The sequence below is a fragment of the Bubalus kerabau genome, chromosome 9 (assembly GCF_029407905.1).
Source record: "Bubalus kerabau isolate K-KA32 ecotype Philippines breed swamp buffalo chromosome 9, PCC_UOA_SB_1v2, whole genome shotgun sequence".
Lineage (NCBI taxonomy): Eukaryota > Metazoa > Chordata > Mammalia > Artiodactyla > Bovidae > Bubalus > Bubalus kerabau.
The window spans coordinates 101,994,690-102,014,106 of NC_073632.1; the positions used below are offsets into that span (position 1 = coordinate 101,994,690).

The 19,417-nt window shown below is 40.2% G+C and overlaps 1 protein-coding gene across 3 annotated transcripts in view; it reads left to right on the plus strand.

The window, feature by feature from the left end:
- Nucleotides 1–19,417, plus strand: part of ARID1B (AT-rich interaction domain 1B) — a 435,546-nt gene that overhangs the window by 335,395 nt on the left and 80,734 nt on the right. For all 3 annotated transcript variants that reach the window (XM_055536066.1, XM_055536065.1, XM_055536067.1), the window contains one exon: nucleotides 107–196. In XM_055536066.1, coding sequence (XP_055392041.1) covers nucleotides 107–196 — 90 coding nt within the window. The remainder of the gene's footprint in view (nucleotides 1–106; nucleotides 197–19,417) is intronic.

Genomic DNA, 19,417 nt, shown 5'->3' on the forward strand with positions numbered 1-19,417 from the left:
GTGATCATGAAGATTAAATACATTTAACTGTGTCTTGGGTTTTACACAATTGTGACATTAATGCAGAGGGTTCCCTATCCCCACTTCCTCTCCTGTGTTTTTACAGGAAGTCAGATGCCCCCTCAGCCACCTGGGAGCCAGTCAGAATCCAGTTCTCATCCTGCCTTGAGCCAGTCACCAATGCCACAGGAAAGAGGTTGGTCTTCAGTTCATATCTTACATACCTTTGTGTTTTGAGTGTATAAGGTTTAAGCGAGTTTGCTACCTATGTACCTGCTTATACACATTTTTTTAAAGGCTATTACATTTTCTCATCAGATGAAAGAAATACCTAAGAACCTACATATAACAATAAATACTAAAAAGAAGGATGGTTTCTGGTAGATTGGGTGGTTTTACCAAATCCCAGTTCAAGGTCCAGAGAATCTCCGTGTCCACATAGAACCAGGAAGTATAGTTTAAACATGACTGCAGTCTGATATTTGATCTAGCTGTGTAAAAATGACTATTAATGATTCAATTTTGATATTGGCCCTAATGAAGTAAAGTGCATCTGTTTAGCTGTTTTGATCAATTACTTATCCCATGATATTTAACAGTAAATTTTTAAATGCATAGTAAAACCTTATCTTGGAGAATTATAGGATCTTAGAAATGGAGCTGACCTGGAAGACTGTAGAGTCCATTCATCTCAATTTATGAATAAAGAAATTGAGGACCGTAGAGGTTCCATATGACCTTCTCATTCTCAGAGACTAGTTCATGTCAGAGCCAGAAAAAGCAATGTGAGCTTTTCCTGAGCATTCAGGTTGTCCCGCATCTGCAGACTCTGACCTTTCACTCAGTTCTGCAAGTTGACCCCCATATATTATTGCCTTGACTGAGGCCTTAGTCCTTCATCAGTTTGCTTCTGTCTTGTTTCCCCCTTTTGGAGGGAAAGTTACTCTTATTGAAGGTGGAGATAGTGATTTTAGTCCAGTGAGTGTGGACAGGATTGACAAGCGTGCTGCACCATCTAGTGCTGTGCCTGGTCACCGCCTCCTACTGCCCACGAGTCAAGCCTTGCCCACCTGCCCTGCACCCCACAATGGAGATGCCACTGTCCTTCACTCTACTTCCTCTCTCACTTGCCAGGAAGACAAAAGTTGCTGGCTTGGTAGCTAGTATTTAAAGGCTCCTAACCCCTAATGTTTATAATTATTTCTGTATGAGTTGTAAAGATGATAATTTGTTTCTAATTAGATGAACTTTCAGTTATTTTACATATTAAAAACTCAGCAACATGTTATTTAGAAAGTAATACCAGTAAAAAGATGGATTACCCTTATCTCTACATCATTTGTGTTAAAATGAATGTTTAGTAGGAATAAAATGAAATTTTAATTTCTAATACCTTTACATATTTAACTTTTTATTATCATTTAATGTGCAGTTAATACTTTAATTCCCTTATCAAAATACTATGATATGTTTTATTAATGGAGTAGTAGTGGTTTTTAAGCTTTAGAGTGCATGAGAACCATCTGGAGAACTTGTTAAGCTGGATTACTAGGCCACACTGCAGGTTTCTGATTCTGCATCAGAAAATCCACATCTCTGACCAGTTCCCCAGTGCTGCTGATGCTGTTGGTCCAAGGACCATACTCGAGAACCACTGCTTTATAATGATGCTGTAGTGTGTTTTAATCATTGTGTGATGTGTGTATTTGTTTCTCTATAAACTTTCCACTGTGGCCTCCTGTAAATTGGTCTTGTATGTCACATCCTCTCTGTAAATCGCTTGTTCTGTGTTAACTCCCCTATGGCTCTGTTGTCTGGGAAACATGACAGACGCTTCTGGAAGGAGCACTGGAGCCAAGCCAGTGGGAGTTTCCCCAGACTCCATTTTCGTGGCTATCGTTTGTACCTACCTTGTGGTACTGGGTCAAGGAAGTGAAGTAAAAAAGAATAGAGAAAATTATCCTGTACTGAAAGCCCACTCAGGCCAGACCCAGAGCTAAAATGAAGATATTTGTTGTTTCATTTTCACCATAAACCTGTAACATCATTCCTACTGGGAGAATTCTGCTTATTTTGTAAGCATCGGAAGATAAGAGGTACTTTATTTGGAAATCCTACAATAAACCTTTATTGCTACAAACTGAAAAAGAACCCCTCTTCTACATTCTCCAGTGTCTTTTCAGCCCCTTCCACCTGATACACATTTGAGAAATTTAAAAGTGTAGAATGCCGAATGTGAAGGACAAGATGACAGGAAATGTAGTTAAATCAAACTTTTAACCTTGCAAGACAAAATCCAAGGTGTTCCTCTGGTGTCACTGCATGGAAACCACTTGTTGATATGTTTGAGTTTTTTTCCCCCTCTTATGTATAGTGTGATTTTGGTAACTAGTAGTGGATACATAACTGACAACCAGGCTAGTTTTAATGACCATTTCCTTCAAATAGTAAAAGATGACTTTTATAATTTGCTAAATCTGAATTGATTTTTATGAACGTGTTCTTCTAACTTCCCTGAGACTGTGCTGGAGGCACCATGTGCATCCCTTGGATGGTGCTTTGCCATGTATGAGTTAAATTTCCTCTAAAATTGTGTAGCAAGTACTTTTTTTTTTAATGACTTTGTTTAAATCTAGGAAGATATGTTAGCTCCTGCCTGATAACATTTGATCATGTGTTTTAATGGCAGATGACATAATCGTTTTAAGGATTTGATACAATAATGAAAAGCATTTTTTGTTTGTTTTACCATCATTTGGTGTGTACCAACAATATATATAGTGCAAAGTAAATCTAAGAAAGCCTTTACTATAAAATTCCCCAGTATTGATTCCCATGTAATTTAACTTACTTTATACCTTTATCGGAGAAGGCAATGGCACCCCACTCCAGTACTCTTGCTTGGAAGATCCCATGGACGGAGGAGCCTGGTAGGCTGCAGTCCATGGGGTCGCTAAGAGTCGGGCACGACTGAAGTGACTTAGCATATACCTTCATAAGTTATATATCCTCTGCCCTTATTTAAGGAAGTAATGAAAGAAGAGGGAAAGAATACATTGAGTTAGCATCTTATTTTTAAAAATGTATTCTTTCTCAGAAACCATGGACCCTGATAGACAAGATAAGGCACAGCTTCTGTACTGCTGAGTGCTAAAATAACCAAGCTAAACACTTCCTTTTACACTTATTTGTTTTAACAAGATTATAAGAGAGTAAAATTTCACAATTATACACTTTTTCTTTAATATACCCATAGGAGATAGATTTACTTTAATGGCGGACAATCCAGAAACACACTTGCCCAGAGACACCAGCACAAAACAAGAGACTCAGGAAAGCCTGCTTTCCTGTGGAGTGCAATGTTCTGGGTCCTTCCCACACTCCTTGCAGGGGTCAGCCGGGCTGACCTACCACCCTGGTGCTCAGTCCCTTCAGGCTCAAGAAGTTGCTGTCTTGCTCTGCTGTCGTTTTGGGGGTTTGATCTTTGTATTCCCATTCAGGAAGAACATTTATTAATAAATTACATACCCTGTTGAGAATTTTGCAAATCTGAGCCTGTCCTAGGGTCTGAACCATGCTGGTAGCAGCAAGGACATCTCCTTGTCCCGAGATTGAGCACAGAGTCCATGCTCCATCTAGACCTGGGACCCTGCGGTGCCCACCCCCTCTTTACTTGGTGCTCCTGGTGTCGAGTGTATCAAAAAGCAGCAGTCACAAATTCATTTTCCCACATTGTGTGTAGGCAAAAATAAGTGTATCTGTAGTTTTCTATTTTCCATCTACAAAGGTGTATGTGGGTATGGCCATCAGAATTTACAGGAAGGAGGGAGACACTCTAGAGATCTATTGACTTCTTTATCCTTATGTAGTATTGTCTCCTCTACGTTTCGTGTACTTCCCAGTATAAAACTTGATGTATACTTTCCTGTTTGCATACTATGTGGTGCTTCTTACTAAGTGAATAAAAAAAATTCTTTGGTATTAACTTTTTCATTACTGATGTTTGTTCTTTTTAAACGTCAAAACTTCAGCTTAGTATTGCCATTGGTTTTTATTTAAACCAAATCTTTCCTCTCTAGACCTCATATAACAACATGCTCTCACCCAAAAAGTCAAATACTATGACTTATATGAACTAAGGCATTGGAAGAATAGTTAAGATAACCCTAAAATACTGAAATATATTTTACAAGAAAACTGTAGCCAACATGTTTAGATTCGCTATATCCTTATTTCTTAATCTTTAACATATATATCTTAAAATTTGAAAAGGGCAGTAAGAAATGGCTTACTAGTAGATTGTCCTGTTTTCTAGCAGGGAATATAGGATAGCCATCTGAGTAGATAAATAAGTATAATTATTATTAACATCAAAATGATCACATTTTTAACCTCTGTAAAACGTTAAGCTTAATGAAACTAGCAAATGCCCTTCTAGTTTATTGGATTAGCAATTAGGTGAAAATGTTTCGAGAAGGCTTATTTATTTGGACAGATGTAGAGAGGTTTGGAATTAATTTTTTGAAAACCTTTTAATTGAATTCCCTTTTAATTTTCACAGTGGTGTCTAGTTAAATATTCATGTTAGTGCTAGTGGTTTTCTGAAAGTCTGAACTAGATCTGGATTCTCAAAATCAACATAGGGTTATTTAACCCTTTTCATCTAGTATGCCAGCAGGGACTTCGTTAGCGTAATCCCATAGTATTTGAATAATTAGAAGGTAGTAATGAGGATTTAATTAGTCCTTGAGATATGCTGAAAGCAGAACCACTAAGAACCTTCCCTTTTGGATATGGCTTGCAAGCAGAATTGATGCTGCTCCCGGACTGTGATGTGCTAGGAAATATATTCTGTTGCTGGAGGCAGTACTTAGGCACCATTCCGTGACCATATGGAGGGTGTCCTGGGTGAGATTTTCCAGAATTATCGGGTTCCCCCACCCCCAGCCTTCATTCTTGTCCAGCTACAGGACAACCTTTCTTCCTGTCTCAACTGTTTAAATAGGTTTATAGTTAAAGTCTACAGTATTACTGTACCTAATTGAGAATTGTCTTTTACTGTATCAGTGGTGCCAAAATTAGACAGGCTAGACAAGTTGTGTCGGAGAAGGCAATGGCACCCCACTCCAGTACTCTTGCCTGGAAAATCCCATGGACGGAGGGCCCTGGTAGGCTGCAGCCCATGGGGTCGCTAGGAGTCAGATACGACTGAGCGACTTCACTTTCACTTTTCACTTTCATTCATTGGAGAAGGAAATGGCAACCCACTCCAATGTTCTTGCCTGGAGAATCCCAGGGACGGGGAGCCTGGTGGGCTGCCGTCTATGGGGTCGCACAGAGTCGGATACGACTGAAGCGACTTAGCAGCAGCAGCAGACAAGTTGTGTAGCTATTCTGTAGTTTCAGGACAAGGAAAAAAATAACAAAATATTGCAGTTTTACATATCTTGAGTATTTAATCCAGCCCAACTTAGTTCTTGACAGCTGTATGTCAGATGAATCACAGAATTCTCATCTTTGGAATCTGATATTCACAGTGATATTTATCAGTAGCTCCATTTTTATAAACACAAATAGTGCCATTTTCCAGACAAAGTGTGTAGCAAATGGGTGAGTTCAGGCATTTAGATGTCGTTTTTGTGTGCTACCATAAGAAGGTGAATCAGAATCTGTGTACTTTGAAGTATAAGGTTTCAAACTTACATATTGTATGCAGATTGAATAGAATATGTCTTTGTTCTGTTATTAATCCCAAATGTTAAATGCTTTGATACAGTTTTATTCCCACTCATTAATGGTGTATGTTAACTTCTTTTCAGCATATGAGTAGAATTCCTCATCAAATTTCTAAGCACATTCTATTTGGACGGGGTAAATCTTTCTCTTCCTTTTTAATGGGAAGGACAGAAAAGAGATCTCTTAAAATAAATCCAGTGTCTTTCTGTAGATTAGACTGAACTCTTGAGGGCCAGAGCCAAATCTTATTTATGCCCTGCATCCTTATGCTACAGCAGCACCTTCTATATAATAGGTGCTCAACAAAGATTGAGTTGAACGACAGGAAATAATTCAGCCTTAACAACCATTCAGAAGTTTCAGATCTATTCAGAGCACAGAACAACCAAAGAACAAAATGTTTCTTGCTCTGAAATTAAGAAAGTGTACCATATTGACATGTCTTCTTTCAGTTTTACCATTATAAGTCATTTGCTATAGCACAGTGTTTCTCTCTCTTGCACTAGATTAAAGCTACCACTTCCATCTTCCATTCTTCCAGAAGTATTTCTACAATCATACAGACAAGTGTCAGTCTGAGATGGGGTGCTCACACCTGGAGCCTCACAGTGAAGTGCATTGTCCAGAGGCCAACCATGTTCTTTACAACCCCAGAATATTTAAAGGGAAGTAAAACTTTGGAAAAGTTTTTAATGCTGCTGGCTTATTTCCTAGTGATATCCACACCAAAAATCAGTTTTGAAATTTTTAAAATTATTTTTGTACATCTTAATTGACCTAACTCAGTTGCAAGAACAGATTAACCAGTAAGTACAGAAATGGAAGAGACCACCGAGATGATGGTTAAGGAGTTGGAAATGGGATTGTGTGTGTGTGTGTGTGTGTGTGTGCGCAAACTACAGAAATTATTTTGTCGCTCTTTCTCTGAGGTTCTCAGAGGAGGATCTCCCAGTCGACCTGTCTGTTTGTTCTTGCATGTAGAGGTTCTTATCACTTACATTGTGAGCATACTAACTGTAAAATGATGCTGCCTTTCAGGACAAGGGTATTGTCAAAAAGAGAAAATAGATTCCTTTCCTCGAGCCTTGTTGTGTAAATATAGTAGATCAGCGTGTTAAGGCATTCATGACAGTCTACCCTCACCCCCAGATGCAATTAATTTAGCCTCCACTCTTAATTGAGGATCCCTTTTTTATAATCGGTGGCAGATGAAAATAAACTCAAATGGGAGGTACCGTACAAGAGAGACCATCTAAGAAGTTGTTTCTAATTTCTTCAGCCCCAGAACTCTGCCTCTGGGCTGGATTGTGGACCAAGCTGAAGCTAGTCAGTAATGAAGGGAATAGAAGTATAGGAATTGTTTGAGGGTTAGCATTGAATTCCTATTAAGTCTGCTATCTAGAGATCTGTTCACCAAAGAGCTCGGGGAAATAAATACCACTACAATAAAAATCATTTTGTGTTCGTTGTAGAATCATCAGTCTGAATTTTAGAATATTTTAAAAGAAGCATAGTTTTGTTACTTTTGTATGTGCAGTAATTTTTTTGAATTGCCAATTAAAGCTTGTTTTTAATAGTTAACACTCATTTGTAATTGGCTCATTATTCTTCCGTGAAAGTATTTGAGAACATCTGGATCTTAGGTAAATTCAGCATTGTGTATTGTGTGCACTTATTTATATAAGTTTTCTCCTGTGCTTTATGGGTCTGTACCTCAGTGAAAGACTGCTGTCTGCTTTATTCCCCAAGCCAGAAAGCTTGAAGGCATCCTTGATGTCTTTTTCTCTCCCATCAGCTCTACACTCGTCACCCTGTTCTGCGGACTCCACCCCTCAGTGGTTTCTCACATCCTCCTTTTCTTGGCTTTCACCAGCATGATCCCAGCCCACGCCCCTGAGGCTCCATCAACACCTCCCAGCCAGTCTTCCTGTCAGCTTTGCTCCCTCCACTCTGCTTTCCAGGCTGCATCCAGAATGGTCTCTCCAGAAGAATGGTGACACCGTGTCATTCCCTTCATAAAAGCCTTTAAGAGCTTGCCTCTGCCTATAGAGAAAGGCCTTCCTGTGCTTGGTCACTGGGGCCATCTCACCCACCCAGCCTCCCCTTGTGGGCTCGTTCTTACAACTCTCCTGCCTGGTGGTCTCCAGCCAGGGTCTTCTGGACCTTCACGTGTGCTGCTCCCCAGCCCTTGTGCCACCCACTCCTCAAACCTCCTTCCTCCCCGACCTGTGGCCCCCAGCCCATCTTTACTCCTTTCATATCCTCCAAACAGCCTGACACCTCGTAGGTCCTTGAGTCCAGTCCAGGTTTCCTGCCAGAACAAAGAAGGAAGCATCGCCTGATAGGCCAGCACTGTCCCGCGCAGGCAGGCAGTGCTCAGGAGCCCTGGAGGGCTTACTGCTGGAGCTCTGTCCTCAGGGAGAGCTCTGTGAGGACCAGGACCATGGGGCCTTGGCCAGTGTCTTACTCCAGTGCCTCTTAGATACATTCTTTTCCTCATCTTAATCTTCAGGGAATCTGGGACCAAAAATCTGGCTTTAGGTGCAAACTTACTACTAACTGGTTTTGTGACTTTGGACAAGTAATTGAATTTCTTCTTCCTCATTGTAATGGGCTTCCCTGGTGGCTCAGAGGTTAAAGCTTCTGCTTGCAATGTGGGAGACCTGGGTTCAATCCCTGGGTCAGGAAGATCCCCTGGAGAAGGAAATGGCAACCCACTCCAGTATTCTTGCCTGGAGAATCCCATGGACGGAGGAGCTTGGTGGGCTACAGTCCACGGGGTTGCAGAGTCGGACACCACTGAGCAACTTCACTTTGATTTGTAAAGTGGGGATCAGAGTGTCCCATGGATTTGTTGCATGGATCAAATGCAACCTTGTATCGAAAAGTTATCTATTGCAAAGCACTGTGCAAATACTAGTAATCATAAGCATCAGGCACAGATGACTGTTGTGAGACTGGATTGAAAGCCTGAAAAAGTTATTTCTTTGCTTCTTCCAGCAGGTAGGGACACATGAAATTGGCTTCACCCTCAGCACTGAAGTTGACTTTTGCAGCTAAACTCCAAAGAATTATCCAAGGAAAGGCCAAATAGTTTGCTCCCGTCTCCCATCTGGGTAGTCAGTCCAGTCCGTCCCCTGACTCTGATTTTCCCGGTGATTGATGATGTCAGTAGCTGAGAAGGCTTCATGGGGGCAGGTGGGGAGGACTTAGATGCTGTCGATTGTGCCTCTAAATAGAGGGTGTGGTGGTGACAGGAAAGGGAGAGGGAGCGATTGTGCCAGTTAACCTGAAAGCACAGCTGGGAGAACACTGGGCGGCCTGGGTTACAGCCTTGAACGGGTCATTAGTTTCTGTCTTCCTTGGAGCAGTTCATGTTGTGAAGAGAAGCAAGCAGGCAACTAAACACTGAAGATGTTAAAATGTAACGAGAATATTCTTTAAAATCTATTTTTCTCTCCAAATGGGAATCTGACACCTATTTGCGATGAGAAATGGTTCTGTGTTTACAGTTGGAGCCTCTGCTAAGGTGGTACAGCGTGTGACCGTGATTTCACACATGTGGGGAAACATCTTTTATTGAACTGCCCTGAAGAAACAAGGCAGTTCTTCTGTGAATGTTTAACAGATGCCAACATGAAGATAAACCATCCATGTGCCAAAGGAAAAATGTGCCTTGCCTTTTGGTGGCTTGTGGAGCCTTGGGTGTTTTGTGGGTGTCCTGACCATGCTCAAGAGGCCCCCCTGACAAGGCGCCATGCTCACGTGGACTTGGTGCTGGGCTCACATGCTTCCCTGCGGTAGCCGGAGCACTTGTGCTCTCTCTTTGCTGTTCTCTTTCATGGATGGGGTGAACCATGATCTGGGTCTTGTGCTTAACGCTGTTTTTTCCATCAGGATTTAAGGTCTCCATTGCTTACATTGCAGAATTTGTTGTCTTGCATGAAGAATGAAAGGACATACAGTTGGAGGCTTAGGTCCACATTTAAATGCCTTTCAGTTTAATTTTCTGAAATTCCTTGTATTTGCTCCATTACTTATTCGACATTTTTTCTAAGTCAGTTTTCTAATACCCTTCAACTTAGAGATGCATTTTCCGTGGATGGCCCTTTAACCTATCAGTGATTGTTTTGGAGTTGTGACAGCCCGTCGTTGTCTGTTGGGTTCATGGAGCTTTCTTCTCTGCTTTTCCATGGAGCATCTCCTCCAGATATGCTTTAAAGCCTAACTATAATTTCATCTATTCTTGAGAATATTTTAAATATTCTTAAAGATCAGCTATATCTCTGTCTTGTCCAGTGAAGAATTTTTCCTCATTCATACCGCATAAAAATATTCTATATTCATTTTATCTCTTACATGGAAAATGTGATTTGTTTATAATGACTATGTAAATCAGTTCCTTAAAAAAATTTTTTTTTGATCTGCCAAGGTTTAGACAGTCACTGTGGAATTTTCTCTTCTATAAGAATTTTCTTTTTTGCAAGTAAGAGCATCATATAGCATTTTTTTTTCTAAACCAGGAAAAATATCCACTTAATAAGCCACAAATAATAGCGTGTTGAAGAAAATATTTGAAAGGTCTTGAAAACTCACTTATCTAATAATGATGTGGATAGACATTTTAGAAATACTAATTCTCTGTTAGGCCTGTTTTCTAAGATTCCAAGATAGTAATATGTTTTCTTAAAAACACATTAAGGAAAACAGAAGCCTCTTCAGCTTAGTCTTTAATACTAGCCTCTGTATAAAGATTGAAGTATTAATAACATTTTCCTAGATTTAACATGACTTCTACTGCCATGTAATAGAATAAATTGTCTAGGAATTCTCCACTGATCCGAATATCCATAGGAGGATGACCCCTGTGAGAATCATTCTTAACCTGAGACTGAGTGACTCCAGATTGGGTCCTGCGGCCCCACCACCAACCCTACTTTCAGCTATTGGGTAAATGGGAAGTGGTGTTCAAAGAATCGTCAGATTATAATGAAATATCTAAATGAACCCCTGTGCCTTTGGAATGAACTTTAGAACAAGTTGTTAGCCCCTTACTAGGTGGGGGGAACAAGTCTGGCCAAAATTGGGCCTTTATCACACAAGTTCAAGGTTCCTCAGCAACCCCTCAGCTGAAGACTGATATGCCCTTATCTGGGGCAAGGTCTAGGAGGTTCTCTTTATAACTGGAAATAGAATCTCCTTTCAAAAAAACCTAATAGATTGATATATCCGTTGCGTTAAGTGTTTATCAAGCTAGTGATTCACATAGATCCATGTGACTCAGTAATAAACAAAATTCAAGATCCTTCCCCTTTATATTGAGAGTTTGTTCAGGCACTTGACAGGACTCTTGACATCTGTCTCACCATCTAGCTTTCTTCTCTTTCTCTTTCTCCCCCCCTTCTCTTTCCACTCCCCCGCTCATTGTCTTAATAGGCAAACTCCAGGGACCCTGCAAGATTAGGAAGGATGTACACTGAGTCTTAACACTGCTCAGAACTAATCACTACTGTAGCTATTGATTGAGTGGCCTGAAACCAACAGGCTTCTGTTTTCTGAGCCAAGTAACATGGCCAGCCAATTATTTCTGGAACTAGCTATCAGGAAAAGGGCACTGGCTTCTGGATAGTCTGCTGAGTGAGGAAGGCTGCCCATCAGCTATAACTGGCTCTGGTGGAGGATGGAGCCAGCCAGCCCAGCACAGTGACGCAGAGCTGTGTGCACTTGGGCAAGGGCATCGAACCATTTGCCAGGAGACCACAGGGTGTGGCCACTGGGAGAATTAACCATGGTCCAGGAATTTGAAGCACTTTCCAACGTTGCCATGGTGCATGGTTTGAAAGGGAGCCTGGCAAGGGAAGCTAGTTTGAAAACTTGGGGTCACTCAGATGGGTAATAAATGGTGGGTTGTATTTAAAAATAATATGAATATTAATACTTGTCACTTACTGAGCCTCTGCTGTGTTCAGGCACTAAGCTGTATGCTTTACAAAGCATGTTCGCATTTACTCTTATGAGGTAGACTCAGTAGTCATCCACCTTTTTCAGAGAAGGAAATTAAGGCTTGACTGTTAACTTGCTGAAGTGTCCTAACCATGAGTGGTGAGGCCAGAACTTGAATCTGCAGTGACAGTGGAGATGGACAGAGCGGATGTATTTGGCAGATATTTAGGTGATAGAAATAATGGTGCTTTCTGGCCCATTAGGCTATCAGCCGTCAATTGTTCTTGCCTTGAATAGCTGTCCTCTTTTTGCCACAAATGATTACTTGAACATACTCTGAACGAGGAGCCAAACCATCACATTCATTAAACTGTTTTCCCAAAGTAAAATAAATGGATTCTGAATGAAGATGTTTTCTTATTCATTAAAAAACCTGTACTATTTGGTTCCAGTTCTGTGCCAGTCACCTGGCTTGGTCCAGAAGAGACAGATGCAAAGAGAGTGTGTTTGTTTAAAGCCTCAGTGCTCACAGTCTGGGGGAAGAGAGTCACCCCCACACATAATGATAAAACTGTGACAGCTGCTCTCTGTCAGCTAACATACAGCATAGAAAAGTATCTTTTTTTCTGGAAGGCTAGGGAATGCCATGGAAGCAGCAGTAGGAGCCAGGAAGGACTGCATGTCAGTCTCATGGTGGTAAATGAGGCACTAGTATTTAACACTAGTATTTAGGCACTCAGTATTGAACAGAGGACACAGTCTAGCAGTCTGTTTTCAAACTGTGCCTCTCAAGCATGGGTTTTTTAGTGAAAATATATATATAAAATATTAGAGACCATTGCACATAATCAGGGTAGAAACTTTTTTATGAGGCATACAGTGTATGTGTGAATACTGAATGTGAATATATAGACATATATGTATACTCATATATACACATTGAATCTTGGCAGAAGATATATTTCTTTACTATGGATTGTGGTAAAAAAAAAAAAATACTTGAAAGTGGTTTCAGTGAATTAACCTCTGTGAGCTTCACTGTCTTCATAGCTGTTTTGAAGTTTAAAAGAATAATTAACAAAGCCATTAGCACATAATAGCTGCTCATTAAAAGTCAACTGTTATTAGACTAGTGAATAGTCCATTGCCAGAAACATGAGAGATGGTCCATAAATATTTGTTACGTGGATGAATGTATGAAGAAGGCAAGTGAGGTAAAAACGTGAGTGATCGAATCAGAGTGGGCACTCCATGATGACCATGTAGAAATGATGGGTCTGGAGAAATAGTCAGGTCACAATTGAAGAGACTTGACTGCTGGACTGTTCAGCTTCATTCTGTTAAGCAGTGGAGTCAGTGGCTAGTTTTTGAACAAACACTTGAATATCCCTGGAGAGATGAGAAAGGATGAAATCCATAGCATAAAGTGGAGGTCCTGTCTTGGGTGCTAGGAAGAGATTTCCTTCTGAAAGGAGGAAAATCCGTAAAGGTAGGACATGGATGTTGGGGTACATAGGTGAGAGCAGGCTGTCTTAAGGGTGGCTCTGCCTTTTCCTGTGGTCTCTTTACATTTAGCAGCAGGGCTAGCGGAAGGCTTCAAGGAAGGGATTAGAAATGTTAACCTAACCATAGACAAAGTGAAAGTGAAGTCGCTCAGTTGTGTCCGCCTCTTTGTGACCCCATGGACTGTAGCCTACCAGGCTCCTCCATCCATGGAATTTTCCAGGCAAGAGTACTGGAGTGGGTTGCCATTTTCTTCTCCAGGAGATCTTCCCAACCCAGGGATAGAACCCAGGTCTCCCACATTGCAGGCAGATACTTTACCATCTGAGCCACCAGGGCAGCCCATAGACAAGACCAGAGCAAATAGAAGGGTGCCCAGTGACTACTGGGATTCAGCTGAATGCACAGACTTTGGCTTCCAGGAATGAACACTGCAGTATCCATTTTGCTAGTCAGACCTGTTCTTAGTCTTATTCAGATCTAGTTAGATTTACTTGCATCCTACCTTCAGCTAAGGGCTCAACTTAAACAGGACTTCTTCAGGGAGACCTCCCTTGTCCCCAGTCCAAATTGGCTTCCCTGGTGGCTTAGAGGGTAAAGTGTCTGCCTGCAATGGTCAGGAAGATCCCCTGGAGAAGGAAATGGCAACCCACTCCAGTACTCTTGCCTGGAAAATCCCATGGATGGAGGAGCCTGGTAGGCTACAGTCCATGGGGTGGCAAAGAGTCGGACACAACTGAGCGACTTCACTTCACTTCCAATACCTTCAGAGTACCTGTACTTCTGTTTTCTTTTGCTCATACTTACTCTTAGTTGTTTGTTGGTGGCTGTCTCTGCCATTAGAATGTGAAGTCCACGGGGCAGAGCCTGAGTGCTCACTGTTTACATCTCCAGCACCTTGCATGCTGCCCAGAATCTGTCTCAGTTACTTTGTGATTTTATCATTTTTCCCTGTTGATAAGTTTTATTGTCTACTCAACTAAATTGTAATTCTTCAAAGACAAGGATCACATCTTTTACTTTAAAAAAAAAAAAAGCTGTTTTTTCTTAACTGCATTTCCATGAATGCCAGAGTAAAATTGGGGCATGCTGGTAGAAGATTTCTATGTCATTATTGTGGGTTGAGTTACCAGTGTGATAGCTTAGATCAGAACACACGCAGTGAATGGCTTGTAGCATCACTAAAAAGGCAACAGTAATACCTTTGTATGGCATTCTCATGGTGTTTTTCAGTTTAGAAAAGTACAGCCACACACGTTTTTCTTGTTTGATTCTCAGAATGCTCTTGTAAGCCAGAATAGGAAATGCATTCACTGTTTTATACAAGAGAACCTGTGGTCCACACAGTGGATAGTGGAGGCAGCCTCTATAATCCACATCTGGTTCCAAACAGATGGCATGCAGGCATGTGTGTGTTTGTGTGTGTTTCCTATTACTGCAATACTTTTCCTTTCAGAATAGAGCTTCCACTTCGTCAAGTTTGATTGTACACGTGTTTGTGGTCACACATACATATAATGAAGGATTCGAAAATAGTAAATCCACTTATATAAACCTTCTATGCATATACTTTATGGATGAAATGTGTAAACCATATTTTCATGTAAAGTTTCTAAGATTTCCAAATAAGTTCTTTTATATAATGTGAATAATAATTATCTAAATTAGTGCTTTTTTCCAAAGTTTAATTTTTCCATGTTATATTATTTGCCAGTTCCATAATACACCTAGTAGTTCAACAAGCTTTTATACTGTATGGGAAATTAACTTTATACTTCCTAAATTTTCCTTACTAGTTAGTTTGGTTTTTTAAACTCAGATGGTTAATAACTAGAAAAATTACACAACTTTTTTATTTTAAAAAAAAAGGCTTCATTCTTCTAACCGTCAGTTTTTCTATTCATAAACTGTGCTACAACCTGCCATTTTATAATAACTTTATAAAGGAGGCAAAATACAATCAAACGTGTCACCATAAATAGAAAATTCTTGGTTGAAATTTATTTTTTGGAAACATTTTAACATTTATTTCATTCAAAATAGAGGTTAAAATAAAACAAAATGAAGACTGTCCCCCAAATAAATAGGCATGCAAATTACAGACCTGAATTAGATATTTTTTAAAAGTTTAAGCCATAATCATGGAGAACTAGAAGTGTCTCTACAAATATTGTATGTCTTCCCTCTCTGCATTTAACAGGTGAGGAAATGGAGACAGAAAGGCTAGGTTAATTGCTGTATTCTGCACAGCGAACATGGAAGGCCCATGACTGATGTCCTAGTCCTTGCTGTCATACCATGCCGCCTCTCTTGCTTTTCTTTTTTGAGCATATAATAATAGTAACAGGTAGTGATTATTGAAAGCTCACTGTGTATGTGTGCCAGGCGCTGTTGTAAGTTTTTTGCATGTATCATCTCATTTAATCCCCACAGCAACCTTATGAGAGAGATAACAATTGTCCCTATTTTATAGATGAGGAAACAAGTAATGGACATGCAGATCTCTATATGCAGGATGAAAAGTAGAAGTACTTCTTTTTTTGTTAACTTCTGCCTTCTAATTTTTTATTAGTTTGTTTAGATTATGACTATATTCAATAACCTTTTAAAAATATGGTTATATACATAATGGAGGCTTCCCTGGTGGTTCAGCAGTAAAGAATCCACCCATCTGCCAGTGCAGGAGATGAGGTTCAATCCCTGGGTTGGGAAAATCCCCTGGAGAAGGAAATGGCAACCCAATCCAGTATTCTTGCCTGGGAGATCCCATGGGCTGAGGAGTATGGCAGACTATAGTCCATAGGGTCACAATGAGTTGGATCCCACTTAGCAACTAAACAACAATCCATAGTGGAAGTCGTTTTTAGTAGGATTGGTGCTGGCCTTTAATCGTGATGATATATTATGTATCACTTTTCCTACCTCCTAACTAGTCTTCTAATCTTTAGCCTTACTTTCCCTCAGTCCTTTCTTCATGCTGCATATTATGGTGGAATTAGCTTTTGAAAATGCAAGTCAGATCACATTGTTTTCCTGCCAAGACTGTGTATGGCCTTTGCCAGTGTTAATCAGACGAGATTTTCATAGGATTGCAGATGCAAAAGTTTTGGTGAACCACGCAGCTATTTGGTAATAACAGCTGAATCTGCAAGATGAAATACTTCCTAGTCATGACATAGAGTGGCCAACAGAAAATGGACAAATGATATAAGTAGTTCTAGGAAAAGAGTTGAAACTGCTGTAAAATAAAATGTTCAACTTTATTCATGATAAAGGAAATGCACAGTCTAACACAAATAAATTATAAAATATCCCTGAAAGGATACATTAAAAAACCACTTGCCTTTGGCCAGGGAAACTAAATGGTAGGAGACAGGAGTATATATTTTTTTAACCTTTTGGAATTTGTAGACAGTTACACAAGTATTGGAGTAATGTGGATCCCACATACTTAAAAAATGAAGAAATAAAAGCTAGCTTCTTCATGCTGCTTGGAAACTGCTCCTGAATATGTGGAGTGTTCAGAAGTTAAAATATACTCGTAGCAATTTATAAACCAGAAAATTATCATCATCATCTCTTACTTTTGTGTATCACATTTCAGATTACAGAGCATTTTCATGTGCCATTTCAGTTATCTTATAGCAACCTCATCCACATTTTAAGATGAGGAAGCTGAGCCTCAGGTAAATTATGATTCACCTAAGGTCACACTGCTAGTTTTGATCGGTTCACACACTGCAGCGTATTTACATAAATATGTCTACCCTACTAGATTCTGAGCTATCAACACAAGCAAAACTATAATCTAGGCCTTCTGTTCCCAGTTAGCTGCCATTCGATGATTATAGCTCAGAAAAGAGTCAGGGAAATTATGTCACCTCCTTTCATTGTCTTGGGAATTACATGGAAAGGGATGACTCTAACCAAAAAATAAAACAAGATTTCAGAAACCTCTTGTAAGTAGTGCCATTGTAAAAGCATACAGAGAAAAGAATGGAATTTTTTTCTCTCTGTATTTTCATTTTAATCTCTATAAAAGGAGGTGGATTCCATACGCCATAGAACCTTGTCTCCAAGTTGTGGAATTTGATGTTGTTACATATTCCATTTGGATTAACTTTAACATTTTACCTCTTTAGGAGCCTTGTCACAAACTTATTTTCTGCAAAATTACAGTGATGAGTGAGATAACTCAACTGGATCATGGCATCATATATGTACCTATTTTTAAGGACTGAATTAAGAGTCAGAAATGATGAAATAACTTGCCAGATAAGAATTCTTAGAAGTCATTTGAACAAACCTTAAGCTTACAGTAAGCGTCTGAGAGGCAGCAATAACTTAAGGATGTGCTATATTACACATGTTCTAAATCCTTCAGCGTGGACACTTCTTGGTTGAAGTGAAATTTAATGCTAAAAAAAAGGACACATATTATTTTCCTTAACTAATGAAGAAGAAAACAGTCATTCTCCAAAGAGAGAAAGGAAGAAAAACTTATGCAATCTGTATGGAATTCAGACACATTTTTTTATTAAACAGGACTCTGTATGAAACTCTTGAGAATTTTATAGTAAGGCTTAGATAAATATTTCATGTTACATCTGAAGATGCAATCATTTATAGTAATTTTAGCACTCTGATTTCTGTTTGTTTTCAGATTTGAAAAAGCAAACATTTTCTATGATGATTTATATCTGGGAGCTGCCAATTGAGCCCAATTTAACAAGCCTTATCTTTATAAATAAATGAAATAGGATAATAAGGAACAGCTCTACTTACTTGTATTTTATGTCTCTCTCTTCAGACAGAAGCAGTGTTAGAAGATTTTTTTTTTCTTACTGAAATGTAAACCATGGCCTTTGTAAACACCTTACTCTTTAACCCTCTAAATGTAAGCTGATCTTGGATGCAGGCACCATCTTTCCCTCCGGCTGCCTCAGGAGACTCTCTGGAAGCTACTGCTCTTGGTTCTCCAGAGCAGATGGAACCCACCCAACTCCACACTTGCCGCTGTTCTAGAGCCTTCAGCTGACAAGCGGGGACTCCTCACCAGCTCTAACCCCTAGGTTCTGGGAATTGTTTTGCAAACTGCCCTTAGTTAGTTTGCTGGTTTGATAATTTATCTTTTTCTTAGATACACATTTTGACATGGGATATTCTTTGTCTAAACGTGTATGCACAGTTCATCCTGTGTATAATACTTGCTAATGTTTGGCCAAACTACTGATAGATGGGGACATACCTTGACTATAGTCTTTCTCAATTGAAAGATGGATTTTCTTTATCCATTGGCCAGTTATCTGCTCAGCACCTACCATGTGGTGCTTAGCACTCTGGGTACAAGAGGAATTTAAAATTCGTTCATTCAGTACATAGTTGTTGCACCTACTATGTGCAGACATCCAACTGGGCCCTGAGGGTACAGCAGGGGTCACATAATATGATCCCTGCCTTCCTGGGGCTTATGTTCTCATGGAGAAGAGAGAGGTTAAGTGAGTCAGAAATAGAGTAAGCTGATTACAGGTAAGGAAAATTGCCATGAGAAAAGGAGGCACCATGAGGGAGGGCAGACCTGGAGGATGGGAAGGAACCAGCAGTAGTAGAAGGTTCTTGGGAGAGGGGACCGGAGAGAGAGAGACTCTATCATGGGAAAGAGCTTGACGTTATCTTCTGGGAACATGAGAAGGCCGTGGATTTCAGGGTAGTGAGGAGGAGAGAAAACTATAGGAAGTGGGGTTAGAGTGAGAAAAGCAAACCTCAGACCACACAAGGTCCCAGAGACTATAGTCAAATGCTGGCATTTTACTTCGGATCCAGTGATCCTGGGAACAGGGGTGTTAGGCAGAGAAGATAACGCTCTAATTTCCTTTTTTATTCCTGAAAACCTGGCAGCTTTGTGAAAGTGAACCAAAAGGCACAAAACATGGGGTAGGCTGAGAGGGGTGAGCCAGACCATGACAAGGTGTGGGGGGAAAGACAGGAGCTTTTATAGACATGGAAATGGAGAAGAGAGATGACCCGAGATGCATTTCAGAAGTAGAGGCAACAGATGTGCTGATGGCTCCATCGCACCATAGGACGGGGTGGGAGGAAGGATCATGGGGGTTGTGCTGGGGACACCATGGGCAGAACTTTGCAGGAGGAAGTCAGAGTGTATTTGGAGTAGCAGAGTACATTTCAGACCCTCCACCTGTGTGCAGTATCCCCTAGGGAACAGTGTGAATCAGGT